This window comes from Schistocerca gregaria, chromosome 3 (genome assembly GCF_023897955.1).
Source record: "Schistocerca gregaria isolate iqSchGreg1 chromosome 3, iqSchGreg1.2, whole genome shotgun sequence".
Lineage (NCBI taxonomy): Eukaryota > Metazoa > Arthropoda > Insecta > Orthoptera > Acrididae > Schistocerca > Schistocerca gregaria.
In genome coordinates this window covers 880194986-880216827 of record NC_064922.1, presented here as the reverse complement: position 1 = coordinate 880216827, position 21842 = coordinate 880194986, and the positions used below count along the sequence as shown (strand labels likewise).

The following is a 21842-nucleotide window of genomic DNA, read 5'->3' as shown; positions in this document are numbered from 1 at the left end:
AAGCTCCTACAAATGTCTAAGTATTTCATTCTGGTTTCCAATTCACGACCGACCAAAACTTATTTCCTGGAGACCCCTTATGTGTTTCAGGTGTTGCCTAAGCTACTGTTTTATGTGGCTGTAGGATGGATGTTAATCTGAATATTTCTCTTCGCCACAATTCACTAATATCAACCAGACGGAAGTAGTGGAGACATCGTAACAATCAGTAGGCATGCTGCCTTGGGGTGCGGGGGGAGGGGGGGGGGGTGCAGTGGTTCACTTGTAAACAATTTTTTACTATCCAGAATGAGATTTTCACTCTGCAGCGGAGTGAAACAGGAGAGCTTCTGTAAGGTTTGGAAGGTAGGAGACGAGATACTGGCAGAAGTAAAGCTGTGAGGACCGGGCGTGAGTCGTGCTTCGGTAGCTCAGATGATAGATCACTTGCCCGCGAAAGGCAAAGCTACCGAGTTCGAATCTCGGTCGGGCACACAGTTTTAATCTGCTAGGAAGTTTCAATTTTTTATTATCATTATGCAGGGTATCTCTTCCACGCGTCGTCATGCACATTTTTTCTGGTGTTCCAGCAAATATTTGCAATTCTGTATTTGCAGTACGTAGCTGGAGTAAGCGTAAAGATATACTGCTCATCACATGTTTAATGCGACGCCCAGGGTCAACGTGTAAAGTGTCGGGTTGTTTCTTGTTACAAACAAAATGATTTTCAAAGCGGGATTTTGCGCGGCAGTTCGATGCAGCGGGCCAAAATTAGTCTAGTGCGATATTTGTTTTAGCGATATGGTATTAACAGAGATAGTAAAAGAGGAGTATACTCAGCACTCCAGCGGTGGCTAAGTAGCGTTTGCTTAAATCATGACTTAAAATAGACAGGTGACAGATTCAATATTTTCGAGCCAGGTCTGCAAGTGGTCGGCAAATTCCTCCCCACCCAAGCTTATAACAACAATTTGCGTAGTTCCCAACTCACTTTTGGAGCCCCTTTTAGAAATGCGATGCTTCCAAGCGCAGCTCTGTAATTTTAACGTGCGCGCATTGTCGGGTCTCCCGGTCCCATGTCGCGCAAAAGTTTTAAACACGCAACTTCAGATAACTAGAGGACGATACGGGTTATGCCGAACCAGCACCCACTACCAGATACCACAGGAAACACCGGACTTTTTTTGCAGTAATGAACGGAACGCGCCGTTCAGACAATAGTGGCTCACCAAGTCATACATATCCTTGGAGCGTTAATTCGCTATTTGACCGTGGACATTCCGTGAACGATGAGTGTTTATTTCTTATAATAAATCTTAACACGTTCACGAAACAAAGAATAGTTGCGAGACTTCATGTGTGCACAACCATTTATCGACGCGTAACTACAGTTTCTGCTCTCTGTACTTTACGTTACATTTGTGATTGGTTCGTTGGGAAGAAATAAAGCGTGGTGAGAGTGGCTTGAACCGCCGTGTGAGGAAAAGCTTGAGGTTTACGTTGTTAATGCTACATACCGAAGTTTCCAAACAGAGGAAAGCAAAAACCAGACACAAAACGCAACGGAAGCGCAAGTGATCTATAAAGAGCCTTACGACTACAGAAATATCCAGCGCAGAGCGTATGAAATTGGGAACTGCTCACCACCTCACCTAGACAGATAAATCTATGGTATTGCAGGTCGACCCTTTGACTCTAGATCGGTGGTTCTCCAGAACTTTCCGCCACACAAAAGTAACAAGTAGATATAAATACGATTAGTTGCTGTATTGTTATTACCAGAAAGAGACTTTCATTTGTGCTACGTTGCGTCTCAACGTGTCTGGAAAAGCTGCGTATCATAATCAGAAATTTTCATTTCATTTATCGAGTTCGTTATCGAGCACGTAGAGTCCAAGGGGAACTAAAGAAAGACAGAGATACACACGGAGAACTGTATACAGTATTTCGCTCTATGAATAACTACAGACTAATGATAAATGCAAAACCGCAACCTCTTTTCACGTGCTAGTTCTTCAGTTTCACCAGGAGAAGTTTTGCTGTCCGGCAACTTTCAGTGAAGTAAATTGGAGACAGATGTGCACCTGACGCTCTTGCTTCACATTTTCTAGAGAGTAAGTCTGTGCAAGTTGTGCGTGCTTTAACCTACCTTCCAGACAACTGCCCAACTCAAAATCTGTTGCTAATTTCTTACCACTGCCTATGCAACAGAACACCCCCCCCCCCTAAAAAAAAGGCTGAAACGTTTCAAAGCAACAATTTTGCTTCGCTAGTTCGTGTAATTCTTTGTATTGTCTTCATAGACCATAAGGCTTGCAACAGCGTCCTCAAGTCATCTGCACGTTAACTTACCTGAAACCGTGCAGTCTTAGCGTTCGGAATACTCTTGGCGGAATTTCATCTTTTGTGCCACTACGCTTACGTCAAAGAATATACATTTACAGACACATTCAATAGAAATCATCGAATGCCTATAAAAAAAAACTATGCAACAGCAAGCAAATTATACAGACAGGTCGCAGAAAAAGCCGAAAAAAATGTCATACGAAAAGCATGCGTTCCACATAACATAAGAAGCACATTTTTGTCAGCCAGCCTCTAAAGTCACAATTAAAAAGCAAAGCAGCGGAAATCTCATCTCAGGATACTTCCCGATGCTCAGTGCATACGCCGGTGTTGATTACAGCAAGGAAAGAGACACAGGGCCACATCTGTTTAGACGGTTCAAAAGGGCGAATAATTCTGATCGTTTACGAATCTTTCGAGCATGTTTGTATAGCATCGCTTTTTATTCTGGAGCTCCTTTTTCAGTAGAGGCTCCGATTCCGTTGACTTTCGATTTAGATTCATCTGTCTTCTGATACCGGACTGTGAAAGTCAGGCCCGCTAAATTAAAGGATTAAATATATAACTGTTACTGCAAAAAAAGGTTCAATTATTACCTTATAAGTGAAACTAAGTAGTTCTTACACAAATCTGCAGACTTTCGTGATCTATGTCACTCATGACAAAACCCTGAAGGCAATTCTAGAGGAGAGATCGAAACGTCGGGCAGCGAAGAAGTTTAAAAGGAATCTGATGCGGTCTAACGTCTCAGAAGTTCTACCATCTGAGCAGTTTTGTTAGGTTGCAACAACGTACCTTTGTGGAGCACAATCACGGGGGCAGTAACAATCTCGCACACGTAAGAAAATAATGGGCATCCCAAAGTAGATTTAGAAATTAGTCCTTTCATTTAGTAACTGAAGAAACGTATGTATATGCTCAATTGATAGGAAATAAATGGAAAATAGACCACATATTAAATGAAAATATTTTGTTCCCTTTTTCTGTCACCCAGACATAAATAGTATTCATTTATTTTGGCCTTATATAGTTAAGTTCTGAACAGTTAAATGATTCCATAATGAAATTTTCACTCTACAGCGGAGCGTGCGCTGATATGATAGTTGCTGGCAGTTTAAAACTGTGTGGTGGACAAGACCCTAACTCGGGACCTTTGCCTTTCCGGCTCACAGTTTTACTCTGACAGATAGTTTCGTTTAAATGACTGTTTGTATCTACCGTAAACGAATCACCAGTTACTCTAGTTGGTACTTACATTATGTCCTCACTGCTTTTATTTTGCATAAAACAGATAACAATTGAAGCAGTTGTCAAGAAAAATTTTTATCGTTAGGTTTATTATGTAAATCAACCATATTCGGTGATGAGTTAACGTTGCTTTGCAGTTCCACTTTCGTGTGTACCAGTGGTCTAAAATTTTTCTGTAATCAGTGGTTCTTACACAGCATTGTTTCTTCAGTAGACGAAAAAAAAAAAAAAAAAAAAACATTTTTTCTATAGTGGCATCAACTGTTGGAGATCGTTTATCGTATAGAGAGCATGGACCAGAAGCTAAAAGTTAGTTTTGGATGTCCAAACAGGTTGAGAATACATTTCTCTTCTTTAAGTGCTGCGAACGATCGTGGAAGACGTTTTCCATGTTTGAACCGCAACCAGATCGCCTTTCGCAGCATCCAACGAAGACGATAAGATTATATGTTGCAATACTGGGCATAAAAGTGCAAGCTTAACGCAACCGAACATACGGTAGTATGTGATGTCTGAAGGACACTGTGTACTCGTTCAGACAAAAGGAAATGTTCTTGATGCTCTTTCCCCACGTACGGTGCTTCCTGGTTAGCTTACCTCCTGACCATTTTAACTCTATGGGCGTTGTAAAACACTGTAGTACGCGCTTTCGAGTGCAGTTTAAGCAGCTTTGAACGATTATATCTTGTGAACATCCGTGTTCTTAGCAGAGCAATCATAGTCTTTCGCTAGCAGCGACGATTGACATGTTACTCCTAGTCTTCCCGCAGTTAACCAGGATTAAAAGGGGGCCGCGATGTTGTGGTCCGTGAGTCGGGAAGCAGCCAGAGATGGTCCCCGCGCCAGTGCAAGCAGAACGCGAACGCCAGAAGGAGCAGGCTGAGGAAGTGCTACGTACCCGAAACCACGTGGCCACCTGCGCCGCCGTCCCAGCAACAGACAAAACAAATGAACACGTTAGACAAACCACACCAAACAACACAACACACACACCAGGGTGTCCGCCACCATTCCGCACTGGCATCTCCGTTCAAAGGGGTCAGCTCTCTGACAAGATAACCGACCCAAGACAGCGCCAAGACACACCGACGGCTTGAATGCGCTTCTTCAGCCTGCACAGGAAAAGCGCAGTCACACATTTCATTTAACCGTCAATCATGTAACGGCGTAGTCTAGCCTGTCTTGGTTCTGCACTTCTTTTCCCACCCATAACAACTACACATTTTAGCTTTTGTGTCTGAATTGGTACTTCCTTCAGAAGGATGAACCATTTAGCATTAAATTTCTGTGGAAGACCTGGAGAACGAACGCCCAATCGGCTATGAGCAAGTGCGACGTCTGTGAAGATAAAGCTAGAATGGTTTGAAAGACATCCTTTGTGATTAAGCCCAGATCCAAGACATGCTATTCTGTACCTTTGAAGATGTATAGGGTGCAAATAAGTGTGCCTCTGATGTAACAGTACTGAACCGAAAAGCTATAAGGAGTTGCTGATTTCTGGACACGAAAAAGAAAAGAAGAAGCTCTTCTCCATCTTTCCTGCCTATCAAACGGCGTATTTTTCTTGTTGCGCACTAGATCTTGGTAGTTTTCCAACTTTTTTCATTTTCTTTTAATTACCTCGATTCTTCTTGCCTTCTGTATGTTTCTTCCTCTTTTTCCCTACGTGGGCTTTTCCGTCTTATACGTATCGTAGTCCACAAAGTCTTATCAATATCAAAATAAATTCTGTATGTGGTCTCCAATTCGCCGTCGAATATAACCGCCGAGGCGCCGGTCTGTGCTACATGTCAGGTTCCCACATGAAAATGCCTCATTTATTTGTCGTGCTTCATTTTTTTGCTTGATAATGTCTGACAGTTTGCGTATGCCCATATTTCTTCCACGCCCCTTGCATAAAATAATGCAGAATCGTTACATTTTATTTCAAACTTTAGAATCGAGAAGAGTGGATAGCTCGCTCCACAGCGCATTCCGTAGGAATATTTTTAACTGCTGCTGGTTTTTTTCCCGCTACGCACAAGAGTAGTATTCAAAAAATTCTCTCTCCAATCCGTTCTTATTACCTTTTAGGCAGTTAGCCTCTGTTAGGGCACTTCACAGGCGCTCCGTGTAATTTTTTTTTCTCCATGTAATTTTCCTTCAGTGCTGTTGTGCTTAGACTGCACGCTTTATGTGCCTGTGTTTATAGCTTTTAAATAATGCACTATAATTCTTATCACATTTCAGGCAGTTGACCTCTGTTAGGACACTTCACAGACACTCCATGTAAGGTTTTTTCTGCATGTAGTTTTTTTTTTAGTACTGGTGTTCTGTAGAATGGACGCTTTATGTGCCAATGTTTGTTTATAGCTTTTAAATAATGCACTATAAACTTCGAAGAATTTCTTGACTAGTTCATCGCCATGTTTCTTCTTGTGTACGGTCTTCCTTTGCAAGTGAACGCATTAAAAGTGCAGTAAACTGTATTAGATGTTTTACAACGACAGAACTAAAGCATTTTCATTAATTTTACAGTTCGACAACAACACACGTCACCGCACTGTAACACGGTGCTCAGTTTACGCGTGTAGCGCCAGCAGATGGGAGTCGGCTTGCCAGTGTGGTTTGAGCGGCGGGCACCCTGCGGCTACTGAAGTGCTACAACTGATCAGCTAGCTGACTGTCCGCCGGCTGCACGAGGCGGGCGCAACACAAACAAACGCAACACAACACAGCGCGCTCGCCAGCAACAGACAAACACAAAACACATCAGCGCTGCAAATCAAAAGTGGCGCAGAAGCGTGCCAGCTAAGCCGTCGGTTCCCGTAAAGACTGCTTCAGTGCGAGGACCAATGAAAGCGTCCTCGCTTTAATGATGTGCTGGACGGTGCGTATTCTGAAGCAGTAATTCCCATTCCGATGGAAAAAAAAGCACTACAGAATGTGACAGTGTGTGTGTGTGTGTGTGTGTGTGTGTGTATGTGAAGTAACACAGATCTGGAGATAACGTAATAAAGACATATTGAATTCTAATTGAATAGTGCATAACAATCGAATCCATGCGCTCTTTTAAGCTCAGAAAAAAATATGGCACTTTCACTAAGTCGAAGTACCACTGCCGATGTGATGTAATCGTTAGAATTGTAGCGAACTTGACTGTGGTTAATAACAACTACTATTTCAATTAAATGACATTAGCTTGGCAAAGCTATTTATTTGTGCCGTTAGTGAATCACGAGTTTTTATTAATAAACCTGCCGGTAGAGGTGGCCGAGCGGTTCTAGGCGCTACAGTCTGGAACCGTGCGATCGCTAAGGTCGCAGGTTCGAATCCTGCCTCGAGCATGGATGTGTGTGATGTCCTTAGGTTAGTTAGGTTTAAGTAGTTCTAAGTTCTTGGGGACTGATGACCTCAGACGTTAAGTCCCATAGTGCTCAGAGCCATTTGAACCATTTGATTAATGAACCAACAAACGCTGTCTTCAAGCTGAGGGCTGGTTTGAATAATACCATGCTTTACTAGGCACCGTCTTACGGCAGTATCCGTGTTTAAAAAAAAAATTAAAAAATGTCTCCAAGCACTATGGGACTTAACATCTGTGTTCATCAGTCCCCTAGAACTTAGAACTACTTAAACCTTACTAATCTAAGGGCATCACACACATCCATGCCCGAGGCAGGATTCGAACCTGCGAACGTGGCAGCAGCGCGGTTCCGGACTTAAGCACCTAGAACTGCTCGGCCACATCGGCCAGTTGACCGTGTCTTCCTCTGACCTTTTAACGAACTTTCAGCAAGTTGTAGAGAGACTTTTGAATTTCTGTAGCGATGCTGCTTGGCATTTTTCAAATATGCAAATTATTTCCAGAGACGAAAGAAGCGATAAGTGACAAAAAGAAATCCCGAAATCCCAGGACTGACCAGGGATTGAATCTCACACCTTCGGATTTGTAGTCAGACACGTAGCCAGCGAGCTATCTTTATTTATTAACACTCCTTCCGATGTGAGCGGCATGTGATTTATTCATTTACCCATTTAGGAATTTTCCACAATGACGCGACGTGTAAAGGATGAGTGGCTCAAACTTAAATCATGTATTCGACCGCGCGTCTGACTTTTATGTAGCTCCAAACCACTACAGTTCATTAGCGAACTATAAGGGGTATTCAAATGTAAACGAGACTGATGGGAAAAAGTAAGTAAACTGTTTATTACTTCGAAAGAATCGCCGTAACTGTTAATACGTTTATCCCACAGTGGGACAAACCTTCATGGAAAAATGTTTCGGGTGCCTACGGAACCATGATTGTACCCAGGCGTGCACTTCTTCATCCGAAGCAAATCGACGGTCATAAAAGTCTTTTTTCAGGGCTCCAAAAATATGGAAATCGCTTGGGGAGAGATTGGGCACACACACTGTCAGAGTTGTTTGAATTTTGCTGCAGAAGTTTCACTGGGGAGCCGTCACACATCCCCCATGCAGTCGCCGATCTCTCTCTATACGATTTCCATATATTTGCAGCCCTGAAGACATACATTCGTGGCTAGAATCATTGCGTAGGGAACCGCTAAAGTTTTTCCTTGAAGGCACTAACCGTCTTGCCTCACACTTGGATAAATGTATGAACCGTTACGGAGATTACTTTTGAAATAATGTACAGTTTATGTACTTTTTTGCACCTGTATCGTTTTCATTTGACTGTCCCTTATAAGTTCCATTGATATGAAAATAGGCACAGTAATAAAAAAATTCGTCTCCCGGCACGGTATATAATCCAGAGGTTTCTACTCGAGCTGGAAGTTTTGGTCACCACTGCCTCGCAACTTTTGTTACGTTACTTGCGCCGCACACTGGCCAGGCGCTGCAGCGGGGATACGACGTTCGTGTTCCCCCAGCTCTACAGTCTGCACCACGACTTGCAGTCCAGTGCCATTCTTGAGTGACTCTTCCATTGGACATTATCTCGCATTGATTGGTGGTCCATCCAATTCAGTGACGTTTATTCCTGTTCACAAGTCTTGTGCAGCTGTTACAACATGGAACATGTGTGTTTTTAAATGTAGACTGAAGCTCAAGTGGCACTTTGTAGAAAGTTTGCTCAACGGCCATCTACTTATCCACAATCAATAAAGTGCGTTCAGTGTTTATTCGCGAGGGATGCTACATACAGTTCATGCACACGCGTGCATTATAATCGTGTATTTTGCAGCACTCAAAATATGTAGCACTCTGGTGCCAAACGACAAAGATATCTTGTCGGTGTTCAATGGAAATACACTAAATCACGTTCTGGTAGCAATTCCAAACGGTCGGCAAATTGTATGCGAAGAACATGTTGCCATCAGCAACATCTGTGCTTTACTATTATTTATCACCAAATGTTATTTTAAGACAACATTTGTAACCAAATGCTGCGTTATAGCAATGAAGTGAAAATAACCAATGTGCGAATCACACTGAGATGATAAACATCACAGGATAGGTATGCAGATGGCGGTAGTATCGCATACGCAAGGTATAAACGGGCAGTGTATTGTCGGAGCTGTCATTTGGACTCAGATGATTCACGCGAAATGTTTTCGATGTGATTATGACCGCACGACGGGAATTGACAGACTTTTAACGCAGAATGATTGTAGGAGCTAGACGCACGGAGCATTCCATATGGAAAATCGTTAAGGTATTCGATACTCCGAGATCCACAGAGTCGAGACTGTGCTGAGAATACCATATTTCAGATGTATACTTGTCACTATGGACAACACAGTGGCCGACGGCTTCATTTAACGGCCGAGGGCAGCAGCGTTTGCAGTAAATTCTCAGAGCTAACAGAAAAGACTAGCAACACTGCGCGAAATAACCGCAGAAGTCAATGTGGGGCGTACGGCGAACGCATCTGTTAGGGCAGTGCGGCAAAATCTGGCGTTAAATGGCTAGGTAGAAGACGAGCGGCGCGAGTGGTTTCGTGACCGATCGGTTGGACCCTGGAGGATGGAAAACCGTGGCCTGGTCAGATGATGGTAGGGTGCGAGTGTGGTGCAGACACCACGAAACCATCGACCCAAGTTGTCAAGAAGGCACTGTGTAAGCTGCTGGTGGCTCCATAATGGTGTGGGCTGTGCTTAGGTGGAACGAACTGGGTCCTCAGGCCCAACTGAACCGGTCATTGGATGGAAATGGTATGTTCGGCTACTTGGAGGCCATTTTCAGCCATTCATAAACTTCATGTTCCCGAACAGCTCCGTCACGTCAGCGGGTCACAAATGTTTGCGAGTGGCTTGAAGAATATTCTGGGCAATTCGGCCACCCAGATCGCCTGACATGAATCCCGTCGACCATTTATGAGACATCATTGAGAAGACAGGTCGTTCACAAAATTTTGCACCAGCAACATTTTCGTGAATATGGATGGCTACAGAGACAGCATGTCTCAGTATTTGTGCAGGGGACTTCCAAATACTTGCTGAGTCCATGCCACGTCGAGTTGCTGCTCTACGCTGGAAAAAAAGGGGTACGACACGATATTTGGAGATATCCCATGACTTTTTGTCACCTCAGTGTATGTTCGCGTGAATAAATAAGCATTTAAGTGCTGCTTATAGTGACTGCAACATGACCTTCTAGTATGTGTTCGATGTTGGGCATAATATACCAATAACACCTATTGGACAGAGAGTTCGTGTACTCAACAACAAACTTTTGACTTTGTCGAGTGTAATGTCGTAGTGTGTGTGTTGTGGAAGTGCGAGTTGTGTTCAGTTCAGCATGGTTTGCGATAAGCATTGTGCAAAAAAAGCATATCAACAATACAGGTGAAGCTGGTGAGTTGTGACTTAATGTTACATCTGTTTGCCAAAGTTATTGAAATATATTTGTGATATTCACTGGTCTTGTTGCACAAGCTGTTTTTGGCAATTTACTAGCTTGCGTTGCTTTTTACTGTTACACTTAATCCTTTTAAGGTAACTTATAGGTAATTTTTCAATGGAAGTGACGTAGAAGGAAATACATTCCTTAATTTTTAGCAGCACCTGAAATGTTCCATAATGTTCAAATAAAGTATTACTTGGCTCCGCTGAAGGAAAGCTCCTGACATCAGGTTCGCTTGTCAGCTACGGTATGTGATAAGGAAATTTAAATGTGGTTCTTATCTATTTATTTATTTAGCTATACATTTAAAAGGTTTACAAACCATACACTCGTGTATGCAAGACGGGCGGAAACGTCTACAACAAACAGTTCCTTTGTAATCTGCTGCCAGCGTTTACGCTGACGATCACAGAGTTGACTGAGGCCATTAATCGTCTCAAAATATGGATTGCATCCCTTCGCCATCCACCACACCTGTAAACACCTATTCCGCAATATCCTCAAAATCCTGGTCAAATTGGTTTCGCTTCCCCCTAAAATTCTTCTACATCTGGTTTTTGGAAATGTTCTTCCAAACGAATTCCTTACTGGTTTATTCAATTTCTCTCACTTCTCAAGGGTACTAAACACCCACGCACATCTTATGCTGTAAACCCTGTTACTAGAAACCTCTTAACTTTGTGAGTCTTGAAATTTTTCCGGCTTGAACCGCATTGCACGAAGTTTCGGGATTGCTGCTGGATGACGTCATCTTCTTGCCACAATATTTGGGCTGAGAACCATTCAGCCATCTTCGGGTTAAGTGCTTAGCACTGGAGATTGCTGACTTTATATCAAAAAACTGGCGCGGAGACGCATGTGCAACGGCAGCCGATATGTGAGTGACCTCTGTCTAGTTTCGCGCCCTCTTCGAATACTGCTCCACTTATGGCGCGCAGGCGCAAGCGTAATGAGATACTACAAGCTCGCTCTCTGTCGGAATGCCGGCTTGAGGAGTTAAAATTCAGATTTCATATTAATAAAAGTAGTTGTCGCTAGACCTGTCAATAGCCATGAAGTGATTCCCTTCTGCGGATATCAAAGAAATCACCGGGTCCTAAACCCTATCCAGTTGAAACCACTTCCCTCAACCTACTTTTTATTCAACAGTGAATGTTTTTGACGATGTTGCCATGGATAGGTCTCTTTCCTCACTGGTAGCAAAAAATGATTCAAATGGCTCTGAGCAGTATGGGACTTTTTTTTTAACTTCTGAGGTCATCAGTCCCCTAGAGCTTAGAACTACTTAAACCTAATTAACCTAAGGACATCACACACATCCATGCCCGAGGCAGGATTCGAACCTGTGACAGTAGCAGTCGCTCGGTTCCAGACTGTAGCGCCTAGAACCGCTCGGCCACCCCGGCCTCTCTGGAACCAAACATTTTTTACGGAAGACTTTGAGCAGAAGGCACTTGATTCGGCAGAACCCAAACCAAAATTTTTCTGCCGATATGTAGATGATGCTTCTGTAGTTTGGTCCCACAGCGAAGAAGAACTATCACGCTGTCTGCAGCATCTGGATTCGACACGCGGAAATATAAAATTAACGATGGAAGTGGAGAAAGGCAGTTCTCTGCAGTTTCTAGATGTCTTGGTCGGTCGGAAAGTGGATTCACCACTGGGGCATTCCGTCTACCGTAAATCCACGCATACAGCTGGAATTTGCAAGCGACGAGCTGCCACCACCCATCACAAACTATGAGCCTCTTTTGAACAATGGTGTACCGGGCACATGTTGTGTCTGATGGAGACAGCCTTGCAAAAAAGAATGAACACTTACAATCCGTGTTCAAAGATGGTGGATATTCTCTACATCAGATCTGCATAGCTTTAAGGACTACCGACAAGATCAGGAGAAGGAGCGGTTCAAATCCAGGGCGTTCCTCCCATGTGCCGACAATATTTCGTCGAAATTAGGCAAAATCTTAAGGAAACATCATATCAAAGTAATCTTCTGCTCACGTACAAATACGTTAGTTCTTCTCAATTCGGTAAGCAACGTTTCAGGGATTGCGGAGGTCTGGAATCTTCAGAACACCTTGCCAATGTGACAAAGGCAACGTACGCAGTGCATCAGAGTGCGTGAAAGGTGCGTTGAACATGATCGTCACACACGCCTTTCGCAGTCCAGCAAGTCAGCCATAGCCGAGCGTTGTGCCTCACAAGACATTCCATAGATTCTCTCACGGAAATCTTGGCCTCGACAAGATCATTTTGGGACTCAGTTGTCAAGGAATCGGTGGGAATACGTTTGGTGGAAAATCTTATTAATCGTGATGGCGGCTTTCAACTGGATAAGGCATGGGACCCGATAATAATAATAATAATAATGGCGTGTGACGAGGGCCTCCCGTCGGGTAGACCGCTCGCCTGGCGCAAGTCTTTCGATTTGACGCCACTGAGGCTACTTGCGCGTCGAGGGGGATGAAATGATGATGATTAGGTCAACACAACACCCAGTCCCTGAGCGAAGAAAATCTTCGACCCAGCCGGGAATCGAACCCGGGCCCTTAGGATTGATAGTCTCTCGCGCTGACCACTCAGGTACCGGGGGCGGACGTGAGACTGGATGCTTTCTTTGATATCGATGGATGTCTAGTGAGAGACCTAGCGGCAGTTAATTTTATTCATTTGGAATCTGTATTTGAAGTTCGCAAGCCCGCATTCCGACAGAGAGCCCGTATGTAGCGTCACCGTAAAGCAAGCACCTGTGCGCCATGTAGCAATATTCGAATAGGGCGCGAAATTCGACCCAAGTCGCTCATGCAGTGGTTGCCGTTGCGCATGCGTCTGAGCCCTAATTTTTGGCATAAAGTCAGCGATGCGAACTAGCAGTCTCCAGTACTAAACACTCACCCGAAAATGGCTGAAAGGTTTGTAGCCGAAATATCGTGGTAAGAAGTCGAAGTCATCCGGGTGCAATCCTGAATCTTTGTGGAATACCTGTTAACTTATAATTAGCCTTGTCATTTCTAAACTCAATACGCTTTCATCATCCCGATCCTACAACTTACACCCCTCCGACCAAGCGAGGTCATGCAGTGGCTAACCGCCTGGGCTCCTTTCCGGAGGACTGTGGTTTAGATTTGTGTCTGGCTATTCAGATTTAGATTTTCCGTAAATCATTTGAGACAAAGCCCATGATGGTTCCTTTAGAAAGGATATCACTTACCCTGCCACAATCCGAGCTTGTACTCCGTTCGTACTGAACTCGTCGTTGAAGGGGGGAGGGGGGTGGTTAGAATTAATCCCCATTCCTTGTTTCCTTCGACCCTATCCCTCCAAATCCTCTCCCAGCGAAACTTCAACAGTTGCTCACCCGAAAATCCACGAAATACGAGGCGCGTTTTTTTTTCTTTTTTACGTGAGTACCGTTTCGAAATTAAAAAAGGACGTGCTAAGATATCTCAATAATTTTATTTTTACATGAAAGCCTATACCTTAATCTACGCACTGACACCATTACAGTCTGATTCTTCCTTGTTTACGTTGTGTACTGAGTGTTTAAGATGCCTCCGATAATCGTGAGTCCCGCCGACTGTGAAGTACGGGCTGTTATAAGATTTCTTAGTGCTAAAGGCCTAAGAGCGATCGATATTCATCGTGAGATCTGTGCAGTTTACGGAGAAAACATTATGAGTGATGGGATGGTAAGAAAGTGGGTGAGAGCATTTAAAGATGGCCGCACAAATGTGCATGATGAACAATGGAGTGGGCTTCTTTCGGTCGTTAATGATAGTTTTGTGCAGGAAGTGGACAATAAGACGAGAGAAAACAGACGCTTTACGATTCCCTGCTTGCGGGATGACTTTCCTAATGTTTCCCGTAGTGTTTTGTATGGCGTTGTGATCGAGCACTTGATTTACCAAAAATTGTGCGCGCGTTGCGTACCGAAAATGTTGACGGATGTGTACAAAACCAAACGTTTAGACAGTGCATTGACTTTCCTTGAGCGGTACCACAACGACGGTGATGATTTCTTAAGCCAAATTGTTACGGGCGATGAAACACGGGTGGCCTACGTCACACCAGAATCAAAGCGACACTAAATGGAAGTTCAGCAAGGGCATGGTTTTGCTGCAAGAAAATGTCCGTCCGCATGTGGCGAATCAGACCAAAGATCTCATCACATCTTTTCGATTGGAAACTCTATCCTCCGTACAGCCTCGATCTTGCACCCAGTGACTACCGTCTGTTCCTGCGCTTGAAGAAACACCTGGGCTGTCAGCGTCTTCAAGACGATGACGAAGTCAAAACAGTGGTGATGCAGAGGTTAACAAGTCGGGCGGTAGACTTCTACGACGAGAGTATTCAAAAACTGGTACAACGTTATGTAAAGTGCCTCAATATTGACGGGAATTATGTAGAAAAGTAGATTAGGGTAGAGGCTTTCGTGTAAAAAGAAAATTATTGAGATATCTTAGCGCGTCTTTTTTTAATTTCAAAACGGTACTTACTTATAAAAAAAACGCCTCGCGCTTCACATGGGGTGGCCTACTCTTTACCATACTCTTCATCACTGCTCCCCCCCTCTTACGCGTTTTTTATTTTCAGTCCTCTCCATGACTACGACAATTAACTTCATTTATCTACACGTACCTGAACGCCAGGAGACTAAAGGTCTCCTTTCGTCCTAGTTAGTGACTGATTTTTTTTCCATTTGTGGCTGGGAGACTGTTATTACAGTACACGATGTCAGTACCCACTCCAAGGTGACTGGAAAGAGCGCAGCTCGATCTGACGGACCGACAAGAAACTGAAACGAATTAACCGATAAGAAGCACGCCTGCGAGGTCCTGCGTACCTTGGGCAGGGCGGCGAGGCACTGCTGCTTGACGTCCCAAACGAGCTGGTCCCTGGGGAACTGCAGGCACTTCTGCACGTTCAGCTCGGGCACGTGGACGCGCACCAGCAGGTAGCCCTCGTCCGCCGCCTGCTGCTGCTGGCCCGCCGCGGGCCCGCCCCCAGGGGCAGAGGCTACGGGCGGGGGCGGGGGCGACGCCGTGGGGGCGGGCAGCGCCACGGCCACGGGTACCGCCCCCGCCAGCGGCACCGGCGAACACGCGCCGCCCCCAGCGCCGCCGCCGCCGCCGCCGCCGCAAGTCGAGCCGCCGTCCTCCATCACAGCCTCACATCTGCGGACAAACGACGCACTCACATCAACTTTTCTGAACGGCTGCATCGTGAATTCTCCAAAGGCCGCCCTGTAAACGGTGTCACGGGTTCCAGAAGCAGCTGTGACTGGCGAAAATAGTGAAGCGCCCAGAAGACACGTCAGATGTCATTCATACATCGGCGCGGCGGGTATGTACGACGTGCGTTCAGCAGTTCTCTTAGGCTGTTTGCAGATGATGCTGTAATTTACCGACTAGTTAGGTCATCCGAAGACCAGTATCAGTTGCAAAATGGGACTCAACTGCTGTGGTCATTAGTCCCCTAGAACTTAGAACTACTTAAAACTAACTAACCTAAGGACATCACACACATCCATGCCCGAGGCAGGATTCGAACCTGCGACCGCAGCAGTCGCACGGTTCCGGACTGCGCGCCTAGAACCGCGAGACCACCAGGGCCGGCTGTCAGTTGCAAAGCGATTTAGAAAACATTGCTGTATGGTGTCTGCAAAAAGGTGGGAATTTAAGGAGATGGGACCTGGATAAACTGAAAGAGCCAGAGGTTGTACAGAGTTTCAGGCAGAGTGCAAGGGAACAAATGGCAGGAATGGGGGAAAGAAATACAGTAGAAGAAGAATGGGTAGCTTTGAGGGATGAAGTAGTGAACGCAGCAGAGGATCGAGTAGGTCAAAAGACGAGGGCTGGTAGAAATCCTTGGGTAACAGAAGAAATATTGAATTTAATTGATGAAAGGAGAAAATATAAAAGTGCAGCAAATGAAGCAGGCAAAAAGGAATAAAAACGTCTCAAAAATGAGATCGACAGGAAGTGCAAAATGGCTAAGCAGGGATGGCTATACGGCAAATGTAAGAATGTAGAGGCTTATCTCACTACAGGAAAATTAAAGAGACCTTTGGAGAATAGAGAACCACTTGTATGAATATTAAGAGCTCAGATGGAAACCCAGTTCTAAGCAAGGAAGGGAAAGCAGAAACGTGGAAGGAGTTTATAGAGGGTCTATACAAGGGCGATGTACTTGAGGACAATATTATGGAAATGGAAGAGGATGTAGATGAAGATGAAATGGGAGATATGATACGGCGTGAAGAGTTTGACAGAGCACTGAAAGACCTGAGTCGAAACAAGGCCCCGGAGTAGACAACATTCCATTGGAACTACTGACGACCTTGGGAGAGCCAGTCCTGACAAAACTCTACCATCTGGTGAGCAAGATGTATGAGACAGCCGAAATACCCTCAGACTTCAAGAAGAATATAATAATTCCAATCCCAAACAAAGCAGGTGTTGACAGATGTGAAAATTACCGAACTGTCAGTTTAATGAGTCACAGCTGCAAAATACCAACACGAATTCTTTACAGACGAATGGAAAAACTAGTAGGAGCCGACCTAGGGGAAGATCAGTTTGGATTCCGTAGAAATATTGGAACACGTGAGGCAATACTGGCCCTACGACTTATCGTACAAGCTAGATTAAGGAAAGTCAAACCCACGTTTCTAGCATTTGTAGACTTAGAGGAAGCTTTTGACAATGTTGACTGGAATACTCTCTTTCAAATTCTAAAGGTGGCACGGGTAAAATACAGGGAGCGAAAGGCTATTTACAATTTGTATAGAAACCAAATGGCAGTTATAAGAGTTGAGGGGCATGAAAGGAAGCAGTGGTTGGGAAGGGAGTAAGGCAGGGTTGTAGCCTCTCCCCGATGTTATTCAATCTGTATATTGAGGAAGCAGTGAAGGAAACAAAAATTCGGAGTAGGTATTAAAATCCATGGAAAAGAAAAAAGAACTTTGAGGTTCGCCGATGACATTGTAATTCTGTCAGAGACAGCAAAGGACTTGCAAGAGCAGTTGAACGGAATGGATGGTGTCTTGAAAGGAGGATATAAGATGAACATCAACAAAAGCAAAACGAGGATAATGGAATGTAGTCGAATTAAGTCGGGTGATTCTGAGGGTATTAGATTAGGAAATGAGACACTTAAAGTAGTAAAGGAGTTTTGCTATTTGGGGAGCAAAATAACTGATGATGGTCAAAGTAGAGAGGATATAAAATGTAGACTTGCAATGGCAAGGAAAGCGTTTCTGAAGAAGAGATATTTGTTAACATCGAGTATAGATTTAAGTGTCAGGAAGTCGTTTCTGAAAGCATTTGTATGGAGTGTAGCTATGTATGGAAGTGAAATATGGACGATAAATAGTTTAGACAAGAAGAGGATAGAAGGTTTCGAAATGTGGTGCTACAGAAGAATGCTGAAGATTAGATGGGTAGATAGATCATATAACGAATGAGGAGGTATTGAATAGGATTGGGGAGAAGTTTGTGGCACAAGTTGACTAGAAGAAGGGATCGGTTAGTAGGAAACGTTCTGAGTCATCGAGGGATCACCAATTTAGTACTGGAGGGCAGCGTAGAGGGTAAAAGTCGTAGAGGGAGACCAAGAGATGAATACACCAAGCAGATTCAGAAGGATGTAGGTTGCAGTAGGTACTGGGGGATGAAGAGGCTTGCACAGGATAGAGTATCATGGAGAGCTGCATCAACCCAGTCTAAGGACTGAAGACCACAACAACATGGTGTGGCAGGTGGCAGTCGACGCTAAAAAACGAAAAGTGTGAGGTGATCCACATGAGTTCCAAAAGAAATCCGTTGGAATTCGATTACTCGAGAAATAGTACATTCTCAAGGCTGTCAATTCAACTGTCAATTCAACTAAGTGCCTGGGTGTTAAATTTACGAACAACTTCAGTTGGACAGACCACATAGATAATATTATGGGGAAGGCGAGCCAAAGGTTGCGTTTCATTGGCAGGACACTTAGAAGATGCAACGAGTCCACTACAGAGACAGCTTACACTACACTCGTTCGCCCTCTGTTAGAATATTGCTGCGCGGTGTGGGATCCTTACAAGGTGGGATTGAGGGAGGACATCGAAAGAGTGCATAAAGGGGCAGCTCATTTTGTATTATCTCGTAATAGGGGACAGAGTGTGGCAGATATGATACGCGAGTTGGGATGGAAGTCATTAAAGCAAAGACGTTTTTCGTCGCGGCGAGATCTATTTACGAAATTTCAGTCACCAACTTTCTCTTCCGAATGCGAAAATATTTTGTTGAGCGCAACCTACATAGGTAGGAATGATCATCAAAATAAAATATGAGAAATCAAAGCTCGAACAGAAAGGTTTAGATGTTCGCTTTTCCCGCGCGCTGTTCGGGAGTGGAATGGTAGAGAGATAGTATGATTGTGGTTCGATGAACCCTCTGCCAAGCACTTAAATGTGAATTGCAGAGTAATCATGCAGATGTAGATGTAGATAATTAAAGGAACATTTTTTTCTGAAAGAAGGTTGGTCACATTCCGGATTCCGACAGATCATTTTATTCACCACCCTTTTGGCTACAAAATCCTCTCCGTTCAATGCGACGGCCTTACGCCACCTTTCTGGGAGACATCTACGCCAGCATTGTATCACTCTACTGGTCGATGTCGGAGCCAAATTCTTGCTGGATCATCCACGTAGTGCTTCCCTCACAAGGCATCCTTCATTGAAAGTGCGAACGAGATCCGGGCTGTTTGGTGGATGAGGAAGAGTAGCCAATAAAGTTTTCTGAGCCCCTCGAGGGTACGCAGATTTGCGCGAGGCCTCGCTTCGTCACGAAGTTAGTTTGCTTTTTTTTTGTGGCGACCAATACCCTGAGACTCTTTCTTCAATTTTTTCTTCACCATGAGGGGTGAACAGTAAAACAGAAGTGATTTCTGGCGTTCCCCAAGGTAGTGTTATATGCCCTTCGCTGTTCCTTATATATATAAACGATTTGGAGACAATCTGAGCAGCCGTCTTCGGTTGTTTGCAGATGACGCTGTCGTTTATCGACTAATCAGAAGATCAATACAAACTGCAAAACGCTTTAGAAGAAATATCGGAATGGTGCTAAAAGTGGCAGTTGACCTTTGCGAGGTCATCCACATGAGCGCTAAAAGGAACGCGTTAAACTTCGGTTACACGATAAATCAGTCAAATCTAAAAGCCGTAAATTCAACTGCATGCCTAGGGATTACAATTACGAACAATTTAAATTGGAAGTAACACATAGAAAATCTTGTACGGAAGGCTAACCAAAGACTGCGTTTTATTGGCAATACACTTAGAAAATGTAACACCTACTAAGGAGACTGCCTACACTACGCTTGTCTGTCCTCTTTTAGAATACTGTTGCGCGGCGTGAGATCCTTACCAGATAGGACTGACTGAGTACATTGGAAAAGTTCAAAGAAAGGCAACACGTTTTGTATTAGCGCGATATATGGGAGAGAGTGTCACAGAAATGATACAGGATTTGGGCTGGACATCATTAAAAGAAAGGCGTTTTTCGTTGCGACGGAATCTTGTCACGAAATTCCAATCACCAACTTTCTCCTCCGAACGCGAAAATATTTTGTTGACACCGACTTACAAAATGGAGGAACGATCGCCAAGATAAAATAATGGAAATTAGAGCTCGTACGGAAAGGTATAGGTGTTCACTTTTGCCGCGCGCTATTCGAGATTGGAATAACAGAGAATTCTGAAGGTGGTTCGATGAACCCTCTGTCAGGCACTTAAATGTGATTTGCAGAGTATCCATTGTAACATTACAGGACATATTGGGACATATTGAAGTATTCGATACTGTAGACTTTTAGGAGATGTCGATACAGATATGCAAAATGTAAAGGGAAACTTTGGTGATGTTTAAATATTGTACTGTTTCAATATTAGGACATTTTGCACAGAAAGAACAAAAATAGAATTAATGTAAATATATATTAGTGTTAGTAACCTATTTTCATTCAATTTTGTAATTATATTTCATTTTGTAAAAGAAAGACTCACTGTTTGCTGTAGCTCTGATTAATTGTATAAATTATCAGTTTTGAGCTAAATTATTTCGTATAATATGGACAAGATACTTTTAAAAACTCACCAGCTAAAGAGAAAGTCTGTAAATGAACGTTTAATGCACACTTCTGGAACTTTCTATGGAGAAATTCTATATTATGATCGCAAAAATACGAAAACTTGTGAAAACTGTTTCATAACCTAATTTCGAAAGACGATTTGTATCAAGAAATATTGCTAAAAAGATTTATTTACGTTTTGAAACATTTAAATCATTTTACATATAAATAGTTGTTCTAAATCACTCAAGAAATATCCAGAATCAAATGTCAACATATTTCTGGAAACATCGGTACAAATCTGGTGAAGGTTATCCAGAAGCTGGTAGAAAAATGTTATAAAATCTATTTGGAAATTATCCTTGTAAGAATTTATATGTACTGATCATTTTACTTACTTTAATCTGTACTAAAATTCTGTAATGTCTGATTTAGTTTTAGGTCGTGAATTGCTATCGTATTGTAAACAAAACATTGTCAAAGACTCTCATTGTTTGGAAAGATATTAATACACCTAGGAGTTGTCAGTTGCCAGTTCGGATATGCAGGGCGGTTAGCTCTGAGAGTCAGTTGTTGAGTCTGTGAAGTCTGTCAGTTCTGTTTTGTAAATAAACGTCTGTAATGAAGAATTACTTGTTGTCGTCAATATGAACTCAAGACCTTTTGCACGAAGCAGACACCTCCTAATGCAACGTTTTAATTTGGTGTTGAGGAGCTGAAATGTTATACCATGTAGATGTAGATGTAGATGTACACATCAAACAAAATAACATCTCCAGAGACCCAGAAGAGACCCGGCTGAGGCTGTGGCTTTAAACTTTTTCTTCGGAGGAGATGTGGTGCACAGCCACTCCATGGATTGGGGTTTTGTTTTCGGCTCGAAATGATGAACCCATGTTTCATCGCCTGTGATGATGTTTGACAAAAAAAGCCACGATCAGCCCCCTAGGAGCCACGTGTTTGATTGCGATCCGTCGATCACCTCGAATGAGTTCCAACATGAAGCATTCAGCTGTGTGCCGCCAGCCGTTACGCGAGAGATCGACCTTGTAATAATGACAGACGCCTCTCCCAACGACTCGACGTGTTTTTGTTCACTGCCAGGTCTTCGTAGACATTCTGCAAGTGCCTATGAACACCTGTGATGCTCTGATTTTCCGCCAAAAGACACTTGAATGACAGCTGCTGCTAGTATCGAGCCGCCACCTATGGGAACTTCATGAAACTATAGGGGCTAAAGCAGAACAACTCCACGTTGTCCTACAACAGGTTCCGCATTGGTTATAACGAAATTGTC

General features: G+C 43.6%; 1 protein-coding gene across 5 annotated transcripts in view; it reads right to left on the bottom strand.

The window, feature by feature from the left end:
* Nucleotides 1-21842, bottom strand: part of LOC126354996 (protein shank) — a 289319-nt gene that overhangs the window by 101623 nt on the left and 165854 nt on the right. For 3 of the 5 annotated variants that reach the window (XM_050005110.1, XM_050005111.1, XM_050005113.1), the window contains exons 3-4: nucleotides 15273-15603; nucleotides 4472-4489 (exon numbers count right to left, since the gene is read on the bottom strand). In XM_050005110.1, the coding sequence (XP_049861067.1) occupies nucleotides 4472-4489; nucleotides 15273-15590 (336 nt within the window). In that variant the 5' untranslated portion in view covers nucleotides 15591-15603. The remainder of the gene's footprint in view (nucleotides 1-4471; nucleotides 4490-15272; nucleotides 15604-21842) is intronic. The other 2 variants (XM_050005112.1, XM_050005114.1) reach the window with 1 other exon arrangement.